The sequence below is a fragment of the Nycticebus coucang genome, chromosome 6 (genome assembly GCF_027406575.1).
Source record: "Nycticebus coucang isolate mNycCou1 chromosome 6, mNycCou1.pri, whole genome shotgun sequence".
Lineage (NCBI taxonomy): Eukaryota > Metazoa > Chordata > Mammalia > Primates > Lorisidae > Nycticebus > Nycticebus coucang.
The window spans coordinates 134,662,226-134,683,914 of record NC_069785.1 but is presented as its reverse complement, the minus strand read 5'-3'; the positions used below and the strand labels follow the sequence as shown (position 1 = coordinate 134,683,914).

At 44.0% G+C, this 21,689-nt stretch overlaps 1 protein-coding gene across 3 annotated transcripts in view; it reads right to left on the bottom strand.

Annotated features, from left to right (window-relative positions):
• PRDM10 (PR/SET domain 10) overlaps window positions 1-21,689 on the bottom strand; it is a 90,725-nt gene that overhangs the window by 7,948 nt on the left and 61,088 nt on the right. For 2 of the 3 annotated variants that reach the window (XM_053594966.1, XM_053594968.1), the window contains exons 9-17: window positions 21,518-21,635; window positions 18,893-19,022; window positions 18,155-18,400; window positions 12,762-13,109; window positions 11,033-11,188; window positions 5,966-6,145; window positions 5,046-5,156; window positions 3,408-3,608; window positions 2,092-2,406 (exon numbers count right to left, since the gene is read on the bottom strand). In XM_053594966.1, the coding sequence (XP_053450941.1) occupies window positions 2,092-2,406; window positions 3,408-3,608; window positions 5,046-5,156; window positions 5,966-6,145; window positions 11,033-11,188; window positions 12,762-13,109; window positions 18,155-18,400; window positions 18,893-19,022; window positions 21,518-21,635 (1,805 nt within the window). The remainder of the gene's footprint in view (window positions 1-2,091; window positions 2,407-3,407; window positions 3,609-5,045; window positions 5,157-5,965; window positions 6,146-11,032; window positions 11,189-12,761; window positions 13,110-18,154; window positions 18,401-18,892; window positions 19,023-21,517; window positions 21,636-21,689) is intronic. The other variant, XM_053594967.1, reaches the window with a different exon arrangement.

Genomic DNA, 21,689 nt, shown 5'->3' with positions numbered 1-21,689 from the left:
AACAGACCCAGAAACCAGACCCATATTGATGGAGGTAAAGGAAATTCTTCCAGAGAAAAAGTTCAGTTAAAAACAATATCCCAGGGCGGCGCCTGTGGCTCAGTGAGCAGGGCGCCGGCCCCATATACTGAGGGTGACGGGTTCAAACCCAGCCCTGGCCAAACTGCAACAAAAAAATAGCCGGGCGTCGTGGTGGGCGCCTGTAGTCCCAGCTACTCGGGAGGCTGAGGCAAGAGAATCGCTTAAGCCCAGGAGTTGGAGGTTGCTGTGAGCTGTGTGAGGCCACGGCACTCTACCGAGGGCCATAAAGTGAGACTCTGTCTCTACAAAAAATAAAATAAATAAATAAATAAATAAATAACAAAAAAACAATATCCCAGCAGAAACAGAGGGAGAGCAGGAACTTCAGACCCAATGCTGTACTCCCAGGCAGCCCACACTGCAGCCCAGAGGAGAGGAAAAGACAGTGGGAAGAATTCTGCCTCTATATCACAAACCGCTAATGCCATTAAATTCTGGAAGAGGGAGAGGGAGGAAGGAATACAGCTCCTGACAATAAGCTGAATGAGAAATTGGCAGGAATCAAAAACTTCATGAAATTTAATGACTTACCTTTTATAGTTACAAGAAATCAAAGAAGAAAATCTGCTTTTAGTTTGTCACTCTTAACCCACTAGCAGAGCAGTTTCTAACCTTTTGTGTATCTTAGATATCTTTGAAAATCTAGTAAAGGACAGGCCCTTTGTCCAGAACAATGTACATTACATCATGGGTTCCACAGATCCCTCCAAAAGCCTAAAGTTAAGAACCCTCTTTAATGGGCAGTGCCTGTGGCTCAGTGAGTAGGGTGCCAGCCCCATATGCCGAGGGTGGCGGGTTCAAACCCAGCCCCGGCCAAACTGCAACAAAAAAATAGCCGGGTGTTGTGGTGGGCGCCTGTAGTCCCAGCTGCTCGGGAGGCTGAGGCAGGAGAATCATGTAAGCCCAAGAGTTAGAGGTTGCTGTGAGCCGTGTGACGCCACGGCACTCTACCCGAGTGCGGTACAGTGAGACTCTGTCTCTACAAAAAAAAAAAAAAAAAAAAAAAAAAGAACCCTCTTTAAAAAAAAAAAGGGGGGGGGAGGGAGGATAAAAGTTGATGACAGTAGCAACTTCCAATTTCCTGCTCCTATGTTAGTTTTAAATTTTTGGAGACCAAAAGATTTAAAAGCAACCAGTTTGGTCATTTGTGCTTTGAGTACACTTCTCCTTAGCATAATTAAATGAAGCATACTTCCAAGAAGATTCCTTTGTTTAGCCCCTTAATTAGTAAGAATGAGTTATTCATTATCTGATAGAAGGAACACAGCTTTATACCTCCATACTAAAAAGGTACTGACCAATATTCAGGATTGAATCAAAAGTATTCTATATAACCTCTCACTGATATATGTGTGTCAGTAATTCAATGCCCAGGTATGGATTTATCAAAGTGGCTCATTAGCAGGTAGCCAACCTGAGAGCTGAAGGATAAGGATTCAGAAGAGGCTCAGAAAGAGGTGTCACCAGCACAGTCCTGCACAGAAGGGGACTTTTTTTTTGAACCAAGGTTTCACTTTGTCACCCAGGCGCGAGTGCAGTGGTGTGATGACAGTTCACTGCAGCCTCAAACTCATGGCTTTAGCAATCCTTCTGCCTCAGCCTCCTGAGTAGCTGAACTATAGGCGTGCACCACAATGCCTGGTTAATTTTTTTCATTTTTTGTAGAGATGGGGTCTATGTTGCACACGCTGGTCTTGAACTCCTGGCCTCAAATGATCCTCCTGCCTTGGCCTCCCAAACAAAATGCTGGGATTACAGATGTGAGCCACTAAACCCTACCTGGACAGAAGTGTCTTACAATGCTAAATCCAGGGGCCTCACCAGCCTGAGGAAGGACAGGATGGAGACACATTTTACAAATGCCCAAGCCTCAGAACGTCCATGGAGAAGTACATTCTGTAGAGCCCAGCTCCAGCTCTGAGAATGGGGTGGTTTGGGTTCCAGCGACCACACTGGCTAATGGCAACATGGCATTCCCAAAGGTAAACAGAAACAAATGCTATGCAGTACCGGGGCCACCTGCACCACTTGGAGCTGTATGTGCTGCGGCTGCTGCAGACCAGAGGCAGATTGCGACACGGGGATGTACTGAATTCTCTGGTAGTCCCCTTGTGGCGTTCGGTAATCCGTTGTTAAGGTCTGGGACAGTTCTGTCATTGCTTGGGTGAGCAGGTCTGTTGTCACCACGGTCTCTCCAGTGGCACTGTCTGTGGTTAAAACAGCTGGGGCAGCACTGATTACAGCGGTCGTCAAAGGTGTATGTATGGTGTTAGGGAGCTGGGCATACTCTGGATGTTTCTTTCGAATGTGTTGGACCATCTTAGTCTAAAAAATTAAGGCAAAACCAAAATTAATTACCAGAATTAGTTATCTTCAATTTTCCTCTTATTCCCTCCAAAGGTTCCTAAGTTTTTGTTTTTGTTTTTTTTGAGACAGAGTCTCAGTATGTTGCCCTCGGTAGAGAGCTATGGCATCACAGCTTATAGCAACCTCAAACTCTTGGGCTTAAACGATTCTCTTCCCTCAGCCTCCCAAGCACCTGGGACAACAGGCACTCGCCACAACGCCCAGCTATTTTTTTGTTGTTGTTGTCGTTGTTGTTTGGCAGGCCCAGGCCGGGTTTGAACCCACCAGCCCAGGTGTATTGGGCCAGCACCCTAACCACTGAGCTACGGGCACTGAGCCATAAGTTTTTTATTTTGAGCCTTTAAACAAAGATCAGAGCAACACTGATTCCACGGCTGCACTTCGCAAAATGGTGCATGTAGCAAAAGGGGGAAAAGGAGGACTGAGAGTACAAACCCCCTGGATCTGCCCTGTCAGGCAAGATCCAGACCTCCGCAGCCTACTCCACCCCACCTCCACGGCGGGAACAACCCCTCGTCAACTACCAACTACCACCCCAGTTCCTACGTACCTTCCACAGCGGGAATGACCCCCCCGTCAAGTACCACCCCAGTTCCTACGTAGCCTCCATGGCAGGAATGACCCCCCGTCAACTACCACCCCAGTTCCTATGTAGCCTCCACAGCCTGAGCTCATCAAATGCGAGCTCAGGACATTCAACCTGAGGCCTCCACAGGCCAGGGGAGAAGGGAAGCAGCCACCTGCTCAGGCTAGCAGATGACTCTAGCTCTGGGGAGGCCCACAGTATTCTCTTCCCTTCTTTCACTATGGGCCCTCTTTATACACACTAGGATGCCGTCTCTTTCAGTCCCCTTCAATTCAGAAGGAACCCCATAGGCCATGTGGATGAGAAGCCGTCTACCCTTGAGTGATTCACTGCGTAGTCCTTGGGACCTCCAATAGTCAGAAACTTCCCCTACCTTGCTGCTGTACTGCTTGGAGCAGTGGGGGCAGCAGACCGGCGGGGTGGCAATGGTCCCTGTCAGCTGGGTGTGGGTGCTCAGCATGGGGTCCGGCTCTCCAGGACCAGCAGGGCGGAGTTTCCGAATGCTTGGGGGGAGCTCAGCTCCTGGGTGGTTCTTCAGAATGTGGGCTTTACGCTTGCTGGCACTTTTATAAACCTGCAATTCAAATGCTTGGCTGTGAGAGCAGTACACAGTTCTGTTTTCTTGCTTAAAGCAAACTATCTTAACAATTTCATCATAAGAAAGTGAGAAAAAAAAGGTATACAGTCCAAAATGAAATGTAATAAATATCCTTTACCCTAAAGTTTAAAGACATACAGACATAGAAAGAGAATTTTTTTATTTTTTTTTGAGACAGAGTCTCAAGCTGTCGCCCTGGGTAGAGTACCATGGCGTCATAGCTCACAGCAACTTCCAACTCAGGCTCAAGAGATCCTCCTGCCTCAATTTTTTCTATTTTTAGTAGAGATGGGGTCTCGTTCTTGCTTAGGCTGGTCTCGAACTTGTGAGCTCAAGAATCCACCCTCCTCGGCCTCCCAGAGTGCTAGGATTACAGGCATGAGCCACCAAACCCAGATTTTTTTTTTGTTTGTTTGTTTGAGACAGAGCCTAACTCTGTTGCCCAGTCTAGAGTGCCAGGGTGTCAGTCTAGCTCACAGCAACCTCAAACTCCCAGGTCAAGCAATCCTCTTGCCTCAGCCTCCTGTGTAGCTACGACTACAGGTGCCTGCCACAACGCCCAACTTATTTTTCTATTTTTAGTACAGATGGTGGGGGTCTCCCTTTGCTCAGGTGGTATCAAACTCCTGACTTCCAAGTATTCCCCCTCCCCCAGCTGCCCCAACCTCAGTCCCCCAGAATGCTAGGAATACAGGTGTGAGCCACCATGCCTAACCAAAAGACAATTGTTTTTAAGACAGTTTATCCTGCAGTCTGTCTGTGGAAGCTCTCACATGTGTATGTAGCTGACTACTAAGAGCCAAAGAATCTTTCAAATGGCAATTTTAACAGCAACTATTACCTCCAGTGAGGAATCTATGTTTAAAAAAATGTTTCTTACTTTAAGCTGACATAGGTACATTACATAAGAAAACAATACTATAACAAAATAATAAACATATATTCTTTTTCTTTTTTTTGCAACTGCACAAAAATAATGGAATATAGTAGTAGAGTATTCCACCACCAAAAAAAAAAAAAAAAAAAAGCTTTTTCTTTGATCTCCTAGGAACTCAAAATCTACCATATATTTTAACAAGGAATATAATAAATACTCTCGTTTTAGAGCTTAGGAATTTGCAATTCATTCATATACTAGGCACTTGCTAACAACTCTTTCCTTGTGGAACAAAAATCACAGAGAGAAGAGACAGTAAGGAAAACAAAGTCAACTAATTCTTAAGAAAAAAGCTGGCTTAAAATGAGGCTGCATTTCTAGTCCTTTCTTATCTGAATGGGAAACAAGTAAGGGACAAGGAACCATCTGCTAAGAGTAGCTGTGGGATTCTATTAACAGCATGTGTTTATAAATGCAGACAAATGGCCTTTAGGCAGGTCTCCGAGCTGGCACACCAGTAGAGGTGTTGCTTTTACCTTATCACAATACTGACAGAAGTAATCCCGGTTGGGCTTTATGATGGGTAGAGTTAACTCTGGCACCTCTTCTATCTTCATATCTGGGTGTCTCTTTGATAAGTGATTCACCTAAAGAGAAAACAAAGAACAAACGAGAAAAAGAGACCCTATTACGAACAGAAGCTAACATATGCCTCTGACAATGACGGCGAGCAGCTGAAATTCTCTGAAGCCCCGGAACAGTAAAACACTTGGTCAGAACCGGTGTCACCAGACCCATGTGTCACCAAAGCATTAGTGGTCACGGGGAGCAGGAGTTAACAGTAATTCAGCAAAGAGTTAAAGGTGAATTGGGTCGCTGGGAACCCCATCAACAGTCCCTGCTGTTGGAAAAAGGAAAATGACATGAGTGTGAATTTCTCTGGAGGACTGTCCTGACGCAAACCTGTTTTTCATTATTTGATGCCCTAAGCTTACTGAGAACATTGAAGAAGATTACAAACTAAGGCTCTACACTTTAAATATTGCTCTATGGCTTTTCAGCTCCTGGCAGAAATATATTCTGCAGCTGTAACAAGGTCAAAATGAGTTGAGAGCAGAGAAGTGGCTGTCACAACTGATGTTTCTGCCGACCTGGGGCCACATGCCCTGCACAGATGGAAAGGTTCCTTCTGCTGTGTTTGAAATTTGGCAAAGGGGGGCAGTAAAAGGAGACAGTCGGAGAGAAGGCAAAGACCCTACCAGAAAATATATTTGGGAATACACAAAAAAGAGAGAAATCAAATTAGACAACAGCAAAGAGACTGACAAAGGTAAAGAACAACAAAACTAGTGATGGAGGCGGTGGAGACGGCCTCTCTGGAGGGGGCGGGCGGGAAGGACAGGGACACAAACTGGGAGCTGAGGGCCTGTCCCGTCCCCTGGACGCCGGCACTGACCAGCATGCCGCGCCGCCGGAAGCCCATCATGCACAGGCGGCACTTGAAGGTGAAGCTGTCGTAGTCCGTGGACGTGACGCGAGGCTTGAACGTCTTGGAGCGGCTGATGCGGTCAGCCTTCTTGGCCTCCCTCTCAGGGTTGTGCATTCTTTGCATGTGTTCCCGCAGCTTGTCTTTTCGCTATTTGGAGAGAATTTTTTGAAAAGGGAGTAAGTACGGGGGTAGAAAGTTTTTATTAAAGGAATAATACAAATGAGTATTATTTACTAATTTAAATAATACATTTAAAAAATTTAAAAAATCAATACAAAATACCAAAAGGTGTTTGAGTTGTTGGAGCACTGGACATAGGACGGCGTGTCCAAGGGACTGGGAATAGGCTGGTCAAGCAGGGAAGTGCATTCCAAGGAACTCACCACTATATAGCAGACATACAGACCGACTTGAAAAGAAAGGCTTTGTGGGGGTGGCTCATGCCTGGAATCTTAGCACTCTGGGAGGCCAAGGCAGGTGAATTGCTTTAGCTCATAAGTTCCAGACCAGCCTGAGCAAGAACCAGATCCCGTCTCTACTGAAAGTAGAAAAACTAGCTCAGGCATTGTGGTGGGTGCCTGTAGTCCCAGCTACTTGGGAGGCTGAGACAAGAGAATCGCTTAAGCCCAAGAGTTGGAGGTTGCTATGAGCTGTGACACCACAGCACTCTACCCAGGGCAGCATTCTACCCAGGGCGATAGCTTGAGACTCTGTCTCAAAAAAAGAAGCTCTCACCTTGTGGATTTAGAAGTTTAAGTAAATAGTCACACTGTCTACTGAGGATGGAGCATGGGCCTGAGGCCCAGGTTCTACCTTAATGATCAAGGTGATACACGTTGACATGAGACTTTCCACGGACAGAAAATTAGAGCCCATCTTGAATAAAGGATTCAGAAAGTGCCGACTTCCTAATCCAGTGAGGCACTCTCCTCCAGGGCATGATTAAACTGTGATTAGTCTTGTAAAGACTTTTAACCTTTCTGCAACTCAGTTCTTCCCACCTTTTGGTACAGGGACTTCATTTTTCAGCACATTTATTCAAGAACTGTTCCTTGAGTGCCTGCCAAGTATCGCGGCTCCTGATAAATGCAGAGTTCCAGGGCCAGGCACTCCTCACCGACCTGTCTCTACTGCTAATGGACATGACTGAACCGTGCTTTCTTCCTATCCCCATCCATCTTCCCTGGACAACCCAGGCGGGAATATTCAGAGTTTCTTAGTAAAATCTGGATCAAAACACTGCCCTAAATAACACTAGCTTTCTTCAGTGCAGATATAATGATAACGTTCTGTGGCATTTCCATTTTTTTCTTAAGCATCAGCATTTGCTAACCCCCACATTTATTCACTTTAAACAGATCAATTTACCGAACTTGAACCTCGTACAAATCCCAAAGCCCAGCACTAACATCACACCAGGCCACACATGCAGGAGTGGTGGCCACGTTACTGGATGACAAATCCCTACAGGGCCTTTCCATCCTAACTTACTTCCCTCACCTCCCTCCTCCTGCCTCAGTTGAGCCCCTGAGCAGCGTCCCCAAACATCTAGCCTCTCACGCCATAGATCTCAATTCCTGGCTGTCTGCCCTCACCCTTTCATCCAGACACAAGCTCCTGCCAGCCCTCCCTTAGAACCTGTCCCGGACATGGGCCTGCTTCTCCACTCCTCTGCCTCTGCTTGAATTTACACTTTACTGCAAGCCTAATTACCTGGCATAATGTGGTGGCTTACCCTACCTCCCCAGCTTCCTCTCCCCATTGGCTCTGCCCGTACCGCCGCCCGCTCCCCCTCACCGTTCCCTGACCTTGGCAGTGCCCTGTGCCTGCTGCTCAGAATGCCTTAATCCTTCCCTCATTCCTCATCTCTCCCCTTCTCTAGTTGGCGCACTCTTCCCCAACCTCTAGTGAATTCAAAGTGTCGCCTTATATTAATATATGAGATTCCCCCTGCACTCCAAATCGGAGATTGTCACTCACCTGGCACTTTACACTTTTCTCTATTATAGTGTCAACAATAATTTCTTAATGTACATGTCTGATTTCCCCATTAAACTGTGAGCCTCCTGAAGTCAGCAGGTCCCAGCTTGTCCTCAGTGCGGCCCTCACGGGCTTACAGTTTTCGGGGCAGGCAAGTGCTGTGAAGGGGCCCTACGGGAATTCTCAGGAGAAGCACTTAATCCAGGGATCAAGCAATGCCCCATACGAGGTGACATCAGCCAGGTAAAATGATATGAGAGTCTGTCAACTGCAAAGCCCCAAGTAAAGACTGAAGGGTACACTCAAGTAGACTGGCGTCCATCAGCACGGCCGGAGTGCACGTGGGGATGGGGGAGGTAATCAGGAGCCAAATCCCACAGCATCTTTTAAGTGATAAGAACTTTGGAACCTGGATGCATGAAGAGCTATTATAGGGTCTTTCATAAAGGATACGGCATCAGAGATTTGTTCTCTAAAGCAGTTTCTCTGGCTATAGTTTGAAACAATGCACTGAAGGTATGTGGTGGTTTTGTGCTGTTTTTGCTTGGCTAAGGGGAACATTTACAGGGAATCCCCTTCCCGGCATGGTTCCAGTTCAAGTTAGCCAAAAGAGAAAACGGCCCCCGGCTGGAGGGTGGGAACGGAACAGCACTGTGCTACTCTGTGGGTCACCTGAAGGTGGTTGTCTGGTGTAGAGGTGCCACTGGGTCCCCACTCATCCTCCTCTCTCTCACTTAGCCACTAGCTCTCTACCCAACCACTAGCCCTGCTCGCCAAACCCCATGTCCACCACCAGGAGCAGTGAAGTGGAGGACCACAAGAGCTCTCCTTAGCTGAAGTGCCTGTGTTCCCAGATGCCCAGGTCAGTGCCCATTTGCCCAGCCAGACAGTGCTTCTGCGGGTGCATGAGACTTCCCTAATCCCCCGACTTCTCTTTTCTGACCCTCACTGCTCTGTCTTCTCTTATAATTAAGTTCTGGGTTATTTAAGAAAATCCCTTATCCTGTAATCCTCTGCTTCCCTGTTTGAACACTGTCTAAAACATACTGGGTGAAAATAAAGGAGAAAAGAGAAGCAGAAACATTTTTTCAAATATTCCCAGGTGTTAAAATGATATCTGGTACAAAATGAAAAAAGCAAAACAAGCTGACTGGATAGGATGGACAGACAGCCAAACAGCATTATAAGACAAATATGTTTATTTGTCTTTGAGACAGAGTCTCACTCTGTCCCCCTGGGTAGAGTGCCATGTGTCATAGGTCACAGCACCTCAAACTCTTGGGCTCAAGTGATCCTCTTGCCTCTGTCCCCCAAGTAGCTGGGACTATAGATGCCTGCCACAATGCCCAGCTAGGTTTTTCTATTTTTAGTAGAGATGGGGTCTTGAAGGAGAGTTGTTCGGGCTGGCCTCAAATTCATGAGCTCAAGTGATCCACCAGGCTTGGCCTCTCAGAGTGCTAGGATTACAGGCGTGGGCCACTGGACCCAACCCAGAAATCTTTTTTGATATAAATCTTCAAGAAAAAAATTTAGGCCAGACACAGTGGCTCAGGCCTATAACCCTAGCACTTCAGAAGGCCAGGATGGAAGGAATGCTTGAAGTCAGGAGTTTGCGACCAGCCTGGGCAATCATGAGATCCCTGTCTCTGCAAAAAATAGATAAATTAGCTGGTGTGGGGCTGGGTGCCTGTGGTCTCAGCTACTCGACAGGCTGAGGTAGAAGGATGGCTCTAGCCTAGAGGTTAGAGATTAGAGTGAGCTAAGATGATGACATTATTCCACTGCACTCCAACTGGGGAGACAGAGCAAGATCCTGTCTCAAAAAAAAAAAAAAAAGAAAAGAAAGAAAAATGAAAAACAGAAAACCCAGATCCAGTTATATTTTTCTAATTTTAGTTCCCTGCAGAGTTCTAAATTTTGTTACTATATATCAAACAATCACCAATATTATATTCTATGTAACACCACAATTTTTTTTTTTTTGAGACAGTTTCACTTTGTTGCTCCCTTGGTAAAGTGCTGTGGTGTCACAGCTCATAGCAACCTCAAACTTTAAGGCTCAAGTGATTCTCTTACCTCAGCCTCATAAGTAGCTGGGACTACAGGTGCCCACCACAATGCCTGACCATTTTTTAAAGACAGAGTCTCACTCTGGCTCAGGATGGTCTTGAACTCCTGAGCTCAGGCAATCGACCCACCTCAGCCTCCCAGAGTGCTGGGATTACAGGCATGAGCCACTGTGCCTCGCCTTACCACAAATCTTAAGCTTTGAAAATTCTATTTCTCATATTTTAAGTCTTTGCATCCCGTACAAATACACCCAGAATTTTCCCTTCCTGCAGCCATTTCTGATTTGTTTTCAGTTTCTATGACAGTATGACCCATAATCATATTCAGCAGAGTCCCCCTCTCAACAACAGTGCCACAGAATTATCTGATAACCCCAAATGAAGCATATTTTACTATTTTCACATCTATTTATTTACTTAACTCTGAGTCTCCTGCAACTTTCTGCTCAGCTGCTTCTAAATTCCAGGAGACAGGCTCAGGATACTTATTATTTTTTATTTTAATCCTTGAAGTCATTAACATTCTCCAAAGTAGTCTAAGCCTTGTCAGGGTCCTTCTGAATTCTCACCTCTATTAGATGAGAGTCCCGGTACCAGCAGGCTCAATTACCTGCTCTTATACATGTACTTAAAAAGCGATCAATAAAAATCCCCTGATCTGAATGGTAAGTAAATGCATTGGTCTCGCAGGAATTTTCAGTAGCAATTAAGTTCCACTAGTCATTATATATTTGGATACTTTTAAGAGATGCATTATGACTCTGTTCGGAGATTTTAATTAATTATTTTGAGAATTTACACTAGGTAAAGTTTTTGGCCCTGAACTTTGTACCTAAGTCAAACTGAGGCCCAATGAGCAGCTCAAGTCCAGTTCTTCAGAAGTGGGTGATAAACTGATGAAAGGCACCTTGCACTTGTCCAGAGCTCAGGGTAACTCCCGTGCTGTGAGCACCGCCTCAGTGGCGCACGAGCCTGAGCCTCGTACCTTAAATTGCTTCCCGCAGGTGGAACACAGGAAGTCTTTGCGGTCCGAATGCCTGAGCATGTGCAGTCGCAGTTTGTCGGGACGGCAGAAGGCTTTGTCACACTCCGTGCACTGGTAGATCTTTTCTGAGTGGAAGCTGCGCACGTGTTTTTTCACCTGGGGGTAAAAACCACAGGGGAACTCAGAGCGCTCCGGGCACCGAAGGAAACGGCCGCAGACAGCTATCGAGCACTAGGGGGCGCCCGAGGCATTGGCGGAGGAATCGGCCAGAGGCGACAATTGGACCCGGTAACACACTGTCCCTGTCACAAAGAAACGAAAGCCTAAGAAATCCTCACCTCCCAGATGAGTCGAAGACTGGAAGAAAGGATGCTTTCCTGTCAAACTCTGATGATATGAAGTCCCTCCTTTGTTTTATTAAAAGCAATATTCCACTTAAATTGTTCCATAAGTTAAAAAAGAAAAAAAAAAAGCATTCCTTTGGGTTTAAATAAATCTTGCTAAAAATGATGTACAGAAAGACAAAAAATAATTTTTCCTCACTTTGTCCTTAATATGTATAGAAGCAATTCAGCCCCTTTTAATAATTGATTCTTTACATCTTCCCATAAAGCAGGTTCAGAAGAATTAAAGACATGAATTAAACAAGATAGAAAATATTACCTATTTATGAAAGTGACATAATTTTGGGGTCATTTCTTTTTAATTGAGACTTATTCCCTTTATTTAAATAAAGGAATATGGCTTCTGAACTCTTTCAGCCATGTATGTCCAATGAAGAAGAGTTGAGGTGGAAGTTAAGTAATGAGTCATATTGAAATACCTAGCCAGGCACGATGGCTCACATCTTTAATCCCAGCATTTCGGCAGGCTGAAGCAGAAGGGTCACTTGAGACTACGGGTTGGAGACCAGCCTGGGTTTAAGTGAGACCCAGTCTCTAAGAAGAAAAAAAATAACCTATTCCTAAGAGAGCTTGCTTCATTATTCTTAGAGTTTCTTTTGTCATTAAATTCTGCCTTAAAGCAACCCTTCTAATTGTGTGAAGTGAGAAAATTTCCAAGCCTCTGAACACTAGCAGAACAATGATTAAGTCCTTGTCTCTTGTCGCTTTGGTAATTTTGAAAAAAAACAGTAGTTTTATAAGATATTTAGTTATTCTCGGACTAGCAAAGAAAAATAATGTCACTTAAGTCCTAATGAAATCATGAATATTCTGAAATTTACTTTCATCATTTTGCCCCTCCCAGATTCTACAGGGAGTAAGTCAGTGCTTAACACAAAATTTTACTATAAATCAACTTTCTCTTATTTCCTTGTAAACAGCATAGCCTTAGTAAAGCAAGACAGGAAACCACAGTGGTAGGGAGGGAATCTTTCCAGCCCAGGAATTGGGCAATGGGAGTGTGTCCTCTACAGAGTGTATCTTGTGAGTAATGGATACTGGTGAAGATTAAGAAAGACTTTTTAAAAATTACAACAGATCTGGGTGTTTACTACTCGTAATAGAACTTAAACATCCAAATGCCAATGCCTGATCTGGACAATTAAGGATTATAATTATCTTTTGTTTATAAAAGTAGTTTGATTGAAGAAATACCGTTCTCATTGTAAAGTTGCTGCAAAGAAGGGAAGACACTGCAGATACGAGGCAGACTCAGTGTTCCAGAAACTGAAGTTTCTTTTACCATAAGAAGAAAGCAGATGGGAATCTCAGTGGCCGACACTTACCTGGATAAAATCTGGGAACCGTTTCTTACAAGTTGGGCAGGTGAAGTAGCCATCATTGATATGAATGGCCACGTGATCTTTCAACAAATCAAGGCGGTCAAAGGATTCTGGGCAAAAAATGCAAGAGTAAGTCTTCTGGTCGGAGTGGAGCTTCATGTGGCTCTCCAGAGATGCACTGCTGATAAAGCCCTTGTTGCACAGATCACAGGTCAGCGGGCAGTTCCCTTCCCGCCCGTGGAAGCGCAAATGCTGGTCCAGTTTGTCCTTTTCACGGAAGGCCTTCCCACACTGCAGACATTTAAAAGGCCGGAAGGACTTCCGAATAAACAGATGCTGAAGAGCTGCATTCTGAAAGACATACACAGATGTGATTATTCAGTGAGGAAATTAAAAGTTCAAGTGCATCACAGTTTCAGAGAGAAAGAGAGGATGATCTCTCCAATCACAGACTTCCCAGAGAAGTTAAACTCTAGGACGCACACAGTTGAAAGATTTGTTTGTTGAAGACACTGAAAATGAAACCATCCCCGAAGTTCATCTTGAGAAGACAAACCTTTTGTGTGTGTGTGTGTGTGTGTGTGTTTTATCTCTATGTACATGTGTTTTCTTTTGTATTTTTATTTTTTTTCTTTTTCTATAGAAAGTCATTAATGTGTTTTCTTTTGAAAGGATTGAAGTAACATTCAAGAAAATGTTTCTCATAGAAGACAAATACAATAAAAACAAACCCCAGAATGGAATGGGATAAAAATTAAAGATTTGAAAGACAGTATGTGGGGTAAGTCACACATGCAGGGATGAGCGTGGATCAAGTCAGCCAAATGTTACTTGCTGAAGTCCTTGATAAAAAGAATTTGAAGGTTGGTTAAAATGTTTAGCAAAAGAAAATAATTTTTAAAAAAACTGAAGAATAGTCCTTGCCAAGGACAGGGTGCAGAAGGAAATGGACCGGGGGTTTCTCCTGGGGATGATGAAATATTCTGGAATGAAATAGTGTTAATGGCTGCACAGCTTTGGGACTGTTCTGGAAACCATTTTATAAGGGTGAATTTTATGCTGGGTGTATTATAAATCCCAATTTGGGAAAAAGAACTGAAAGGAAAATGAAGGAGTCCGATTTGTGTGAATGTGTTTGTTCACCAGACAGGACCACGCATCCTAAGTGGAATATGTGCACTCCACTCCTTCCTACTTAGAAAACGCAGAGAGCAAAGTCCCAGTGCAGCTAAGTGAGTTCTACTGGTTAGAATGCCATGCTAACTCAGTTAAGCATATTGTTCTGCTCCCTGCCCACACCAGGCAATTTTGCTTTTTGTTTTCAGTTACAGATTGCACTTCTAATGCTGATTAGCCATCCTGTAAATTCATGCAATTGTTATGGGGAAATCCGAGTGAGAGAACAGGGATCCTCGGTGCAAATCCATCACCACTACTGGAAAAACCACTCATGCTCTGCTGAGAGCACATCAACAGAATCATCTTTCACACAGAGAATACAGAATCAATATTTTAGTTGTGCTATCACCAAGACTCATTCCTAAGTTCCTCAAAACACTAAGAGAAAGCTCTAGAGACTTATGAGGGGGGAAAAGCCCTCAAAAAACGAATCTGTGAATAGGTCTGCCCATGTAGCTATAAGGGAACAATAAGTAAAGCATTAACAGAGACCTCCCTGCATTATCTGTACAATGAAAAAGTACAGCGAACAACTCTTAAACTCAATTTCAAATACTGATAAGCAACAACTTCTAAACTAAATTTAATGCGAAATGATTATTTGGGGGAAAGTAAAATGATTAGTTTTTATTTAGTGAGATTTCTGAACATAGTTACTGTACAATGTAGTGTACAGACTGGAAAATGTCTCTCAGAACTTGTCTAACAGGGCTAGGAGTAAGAATTTTAAGATGCTGCCTGTATCTATACTAAGTAGATAAACAGCAATTCTGTTGCCTTCCAGGGCGATGGGCTGCTTCGGGGAGTACTTAATATTTTATTCTCCGTTGCCTCTAGATCCCTTAATAACCTGCTTAGCTCAGAGGAAGTTTTCAGTAGTTTGAGAATTAAAGTAATATATTTCCCATGAAACTCAAAAAAATATCTCTAGGTCTTTTCCATAGCATCTGCAGAGATCTTTAAGAATAGATCTTTTCCATCAGCCACAGAGCTTGCTTTCACTTCCTCACACATGACTTAGCAGTCACCTAATGTTTTTACTCCGTCCAGATAGATATTTTACACAAAAAGCTGTTACTACTTGATTGGCTTTCAAAACTTTGTAGAAATACTGCAGATAAACAGATGCATTTCTGAGGTTTAGGGATGCGTGATTCAGAGCACTTTTGCCTTGCTCTGAAGAGTGATTTCTTTTATTCAAGTGCAGTGAAGCGTCCAAGGACAGACACAGGCACAGGAATTGATTTTGGCCCGACTACAGACACCATTTCTTCCTGGGTGCCACAGCCAGAACTTGGTTTTGTTTTGGTCCATTATGCTAATCAGTCTTCTGTCATCTCTGATTAGCACAAGTACCTTGAGAAACTCGATTTAAACTGAGCGGCCACCTGGCTCCACTTTCCTAGTTCTGTTGACAAACCTTATCATCTTTGCAATTTCCAGGGAGCCCTGAACATTGTCTAAGTACTCAAGAACTAGACTGTCTTTCTCTGATCTAAAGATACTAATGTGATCCTCGTATCCCAGGTAGTAAAAGCACTGAAGCTGTTTCTACCCCTTGACCCATGTGTAGGCCGTTTCTACTGTAAGGTATATTCTGTAGCTCAGAGCCACAGTCAGTACACATTTCTAGAAGAAATCATGAAAAACGGTGGAGGGAGCACATGAATCCATTGTGATTCTTCCTGTCAATCACACATGCTCTGTGTATATCAGCTGCTCCAGGGCCATCAAAATAGCATCACTGCTAAATTCTGTTATTCAGGATTCAACTCATGTTGCAATGAATTCTGAGAGGACAGATTCTCTGTAGATGATGGCCATAAAATGTTTCTAAAATTTGATCTTAATAGCAAAAGGAACCTAAATTATTGATCAATTTTCATGCTATTTCGATCCTGACACTAAAAGGAAAACAAATGATTATGTTTATTGGTTGTTTTGGAGTTATTGCTTAAAACCTTTTTTTTTTTTTTTTTTTTTTTTGGCCTAGGTTTTTTTCTGCTCAGCTTTCAAAGCCTTTGGTGGGCTACCTGTGCCCAGCACGGCTCACTCCTCACTATCCTTCCGCAGGCGCCCCATGCTAAGGCCGAGTTAGTCTTTGCACTGTCCCATAAGCATACCACGCACATCCCTGTGTCTGGGCCTCTGTGGCTACCATTCTCTGGAATGTTCTGCCTTCCTCCTATCTCTTTTTCAAGGACCAGTCTTAGTCTCACTTCATCCATGAATTATCCCAATTCCTCCATCTTTCTTTTTGGCCTTTCATTCTTCCAACCTTCTGTAGCAATTATAAGCTTTCCCTTTACATTTAACACTTACATGTAAACTACCTTCCTGTTGCCTACTTGTTTCAACTACAAGCTCCTAGAGTGCACCTAGCACCTTGTGGAACATACAATTAGAACTCAAAACCACTGCATAAGTCACTCGATGGTTTCAGTGCTGGAAGGGACCTTGGAGATCACTTAGTCCTACCCTTCAGTTTGTATCTGAGGCATCAGCAGCCCACAATTTACTCATTGATCTGTTTGCAAATAAATTAACATTATTCATTAAATTCCATTTACTGTGGCAACCAAATTGTAATTTCTACCAGGATTTAGTAAGTACAGGTTGCAAAGAACAGCAGGTCAGGCAAACACTTAAGTGACATTCTGTTATGGGAAACACAGGAAACAAACCTACCTGCAGCTCCAACTGAGCAGGCAGCATTAGAGGAGAGAAAAATAGTTACATTACCAATTGGATTGGAAGACTTCCTTTCAGTTGGTCATTACCAACCTGGATAGAAAAGATGAAAAAATACATAGCCCTACTTCTTAGAATGTGTGAGAAGAAAAAACAAAATAGCTCAACTAAGACTGACCTCCAAAAGCCACATACACATGGCTCTGGCTTTGCTATAAGGAACCTTCTAACAAAACCAGTAACCCAACTCATTCAGGAATACAAATACAATTACAGCTAGGCTATGCTTGAATGCCTACTATACATGTGGGCTTTAGTTTTTTCCATCAAATCTAGCAAGCATTTCTCTGGACTTGGTGAAAAATCAAAATGGCCAAAGCAGAAAAGACAGTAAGTGAGCAAGAGAAGTACAGACCGGGAAACAAAGTAGAATGATAGGAAGATATGAATTCACAGCTTTTTTCCTTTCTGGTCTACATTTCTATAGGTTTACATAACCTTTTGAAATAATATACACTGAGCCAAAAGTTTTATATATTTCAATCACAAGGCCCTCTTAAAGGCTTTTTAACCTCAGAGCAGTTACGAGTCCCTCAAAGCTATCAATATTTGAATGTATTTTTATGTGAAGGCATGGACTAGACTATTTTTCAAGGTCCCTTCTAGCCTACAGGCAAATAAGAAATCCAAAATAAACATAAGCTAAAATGATCATGCATCTAAAAATCATGACGTCTGAGAAGTGAGAGTCTCTTTCATCTATGTGTAAAGTACCAACAGAAGTCTGTATGTGCTCAGCTGCCCGTCAAGTCATTGGTTTTTGTAAGCACACTTATCACACAAAACCATATTGTTTTCCACGCTCAAAGGCTGTTTGTGAAATAATAAGAAGACACATCTAAATTGGAAGTCACAGAAGCCCTGCAGCCACACGGTCTGAAGCCAAGACACAGGTCACAACACGCGAGACATTGACTGGTTTCCAAACCTAACGCTTTGGCTCAAGCTGCCCCCAGGTGTGCGGCTCACACCTGCCCTTATCAACTTGGACGTCGTGCACTGATGAGCAATGACATGTGCCAGTCTCCCCTTGGAAACTGTAGACAAGCAATGTAGTTACCTAAAATTAACTTGAGGGCTATCTATGATCAGGCACCCATGAGTCTGTTTATGATAGAACGATTACAATTAAACGTGTTTATTTCTTCATTTCCCATCTGTGAACTTCGGGATGGACACGGCTACGCTCCTTGAGAGACACACGTGCTAAGCACAGCAGTGGCCGAAAGCCGGGCTGCTGAGTGATCACCAAATGGACAGAATCTAGGACCAGCCACGCCGGCCTACCCAGACTGTCGTAGGGACATAGGGACGTTAATAATGTCTCCCAAAATTAGGGGGCCGAGTCCGTGACAGGCTACACGCAAGATTCCAACGCGGATGGGGGACGGGCTCGTGGACGGCGCGGCTGGCGGGAGGACGCCCCGCGGCCACGCGCACGGCGCACGGCGCATGCGCCCACTCACCCGGATGCGCTTGGCTCTGCGCATGTCATCGGCGGTCAGCGCGCTGGCCGCGGGCGCCACGCTCTCCTCCGGCTGCGGCGGCGGCGCGTGCAGCGGGTGGGGCTCCGGCTCCGGGTCCAGGGAGGACTGGGTTTCCTGCGGCAGCTGCGGGATCGGGATGCCGGTCTGCTCCGGTGGGTCCAACCCGTTCAGAGCAGCTGGTTCAGCCTCATCAAACTGCTCCTTTATGGGGAAATGCAGCAAGTCCTGGAATTTGCAATAACCTGGGATTATTTCCCTACCTAGAGAAGAGGTCAGCGCCGAAAGGGGACTGTCAACTCGGATTTAGAATTGCTGCTCATCTCTGAATGAGTAGATTCATAAGGCTCAGAAAAAAATACCCGCCCTCTGGGAAAGTTAATTAAGTAACTATGAACGAAATGCAAAAACTATGAGAAATTACAAACCAGGAAAGATGGAAACCGGGAAAAGATGGAGATACGGCCTTTTTGGAACATCAATAACTTGGTGATTTAAGCAAAGTCCACCCCAGGTATCTCCGGTCAATTTCAAACCTTTATATAGGGCAGCAAGTTGGGGGGTTTTGGGAAGTTAACACTTGAAAATACATTCTTTTGCCATCCTCCAATCACACTTTAATTAATGGTCAGCAAAGTTCTGTCTGATAGGAAAGGCCTCTGTTTTGACATGGAGAAAGGGACCTGGGCCTCTAGGGGAGCTCTGTCCGGTCCCCAGTACCTGTGTCCCGTCGTCACTCTTTTCCCCATTTTCGCTGGTTATTTCCAGGCGGATAAATTTTGGAGGCCGCCCTGGACGTCGACCTGGACCAAAGCGCCTCTTGCCTCGTCCTCTTCCTCTACCTCTCGTTCTGGGGACGAGAGATTGAGTTACAAATCATGGTGTTACTTAACACTCCATCACAAAAGTGCCCCAGTGATCCTGACTAAGCCCACGTTTCCACGTGCTCCAGCTGTACCGCTTTCCCTGAGTCTTTTCTCTAATGGAAAGAATTGTTTTGCTACCAGATGCTTTCTGAATGTCTCCTCTTTGCCCTCCCTATTGCTCAAAGAGATGTCTTAAATTATTCTGAAGAAAAGAGGTATAAAAATTCACAGCATTGACAACATCTTGCTTCTGAAATGATGTAAGAACTGCAGATAGGACAGAACATGCTGCCTCTTAGAGCGTGTCTCTGTCCCCAGGAGACGTCATCTAATGCACGATATGGCCACCCACACCTCATATTCCTCCCAAGAAATGTGACTAAAATTCAAAGAACTTTCTTGTTGTACTATAAGTTTCTGAAAAATCAGAACTTCTAATTTAGCTATTCCATAACATGCCTGTAAATATCAATTAAATTTTATCCCTTATTTGTAACACACAAAAATTTCTTTAGAAAAGAGACCTAGAAAGTATGTCATGCAAACTTCTTTTAGAGTTGTGTGGGGGGGAAGTGTATGATTTATCATGCTTTATTCTTCCACGCATCTATTCAACAGTTTAACAAATATTATATATATATTTTTTCAGGAACTTCTAAAAGATTTTTGCTGATGGAAAATTCTAAACCTAGGCAAACGCAGAGAACAGCATGCTGAGCCCAAAGGACCTATAACCCAGTTTCAACACTGATCATCAGGTCATGGCTGCCCTTCCGTCTATATCCTCACCAGTTCCCCGCACACACACAGCTTTGAAGGAAATCCCAAACATCATTGTATCTGTAAATATTTCACTATGTATCTCTAAATCATGAGGACTCCCTATATTATGACCATAATACCATCTCACACCTAAAAAATATCTGATAGTATTATATCTTGTCAAAATTCAACTTTTCCTAATTATCTCAAATTTTCTTTCAAAAGCAAGCTAACTGACATTTTATCTATTATGTATCAGGCACTGTGCTAGACTCTAAAGACATCGAGTTATACGAGACGGATTTTACCCTTTGAGGCAGAAGCAGAATACAACATACAAAATGCCACGAGCAGAGTCTTAGGAATAACTTCAAGCTCGCTGTGCCCACCTGCCCCATCCTGAGACATTTACTCTTGTGGTCATACCCCAGATCCTAAAATCCACATGAGCCTTTATCCCCCAATTCCATGCACAGCCCACTCTGACACTCTCTCTCATACCCAGATCAAGAGCCCTTCAAAGTCACTGCCCTGTTTCCCCGAAAATAAGACATCCTCTGAAAATAAGACCTACTTATAGGAAAGATAAGACATCCCCTGAAAATAAGACCTAGCGCATCTTTGGAAGCACACCTTAAAATAAGGGGAAACAGGGCAGAATCTCCAGTCCAACCTTCTATCACTTATGTGCAGTCCTGGATTCCCTGATGCTTTCTCTCCCCTTCTGCCACACATAAACCCCAAAGTCACCTACTATGATTACTCCCTTGTACACACTGGATTCCCATCCCCGCTGCTGCTCCCTTATTCTCGCTGTGCACTGTCTGCACTTGGCAAAGCCATGACCAAGCAGGGTCCAGTTCTCAGCCCACTCTGCACCAGGCCACTTGCAGTTTAATGAAGCTGCGGAACAATACCCAGCCATGCTGGTGGTCTCACTGGCTTTCCGTGACCATGAACTTCAAGTGGGCACTAATGTTGCGGGCAATTGTATGGTACTTCCCTAGAATGTCCAATTTCCTATTTACCTAGCTGCTATCCCAGCCTCTCCCCTCTCTTTCCCAACCCTCCCTACAAAAGTTTGCAACCCTGTATCTGTCCCATTGGTACTACCCTTTCCAAACAACCCTTACTCCTCACCTGAACTGTTGCAATAACTTCTGATTTGACTTCTGATCTTCAGTCTTACTCTAAGTTAACCTGGTGTCATTTTTATCCAAAGTGATCTTTTAGAATAAAGCTCAAATTTCTTAGTGTTACTCATAAGGCCCTACCTGGTCCAGCCCCTGCTCACTCTACCCTTGAAGATTCTCCCCCTCATCTACCTTTTTTATATAGTGGAATTAAACATATGATTTAATTTGATAAAAGAATCACTGCTGAAAAAAGTCTGAAAAGCAGAGATGCATATTATTTTAAAGATATATGCTATCTCAAATGTTCCTATTTCAGAATCTCTAGTTAGAAGAGATTTAACTAAGGTGAGAGGATCTCCCATTGCTTGGTATTGGTTTTGCTGGAAAAGGGATAAATGGTAAGTGAAAAGCAGGAGGGAAGAGAAATGACAAACAAGACGTCTCCCTCAGCATCCCACCTGTGTGCACTCACACGTGCTCACTAACACACATGGAGACACTGATTTGCTTATGGACAATATATACAGAAATTATTCTGAGCCTTCATAAAGTATGCTGGGGCCATTCCCCTTCATCCATACCTGCTAAACACATCCAGTTTCTCATCATGAGAATTAAGATGCTGTTGCAGCTGCTCCGAGCTTATAAATCGGCGGTTGCATTCATAGCAGGGCCAATTCTTCTCTTGCTCTCGAAGAACTAGTCACAGGAGAGAAATTATAAAGGATGATGATCAATAGACACCAATAAAAC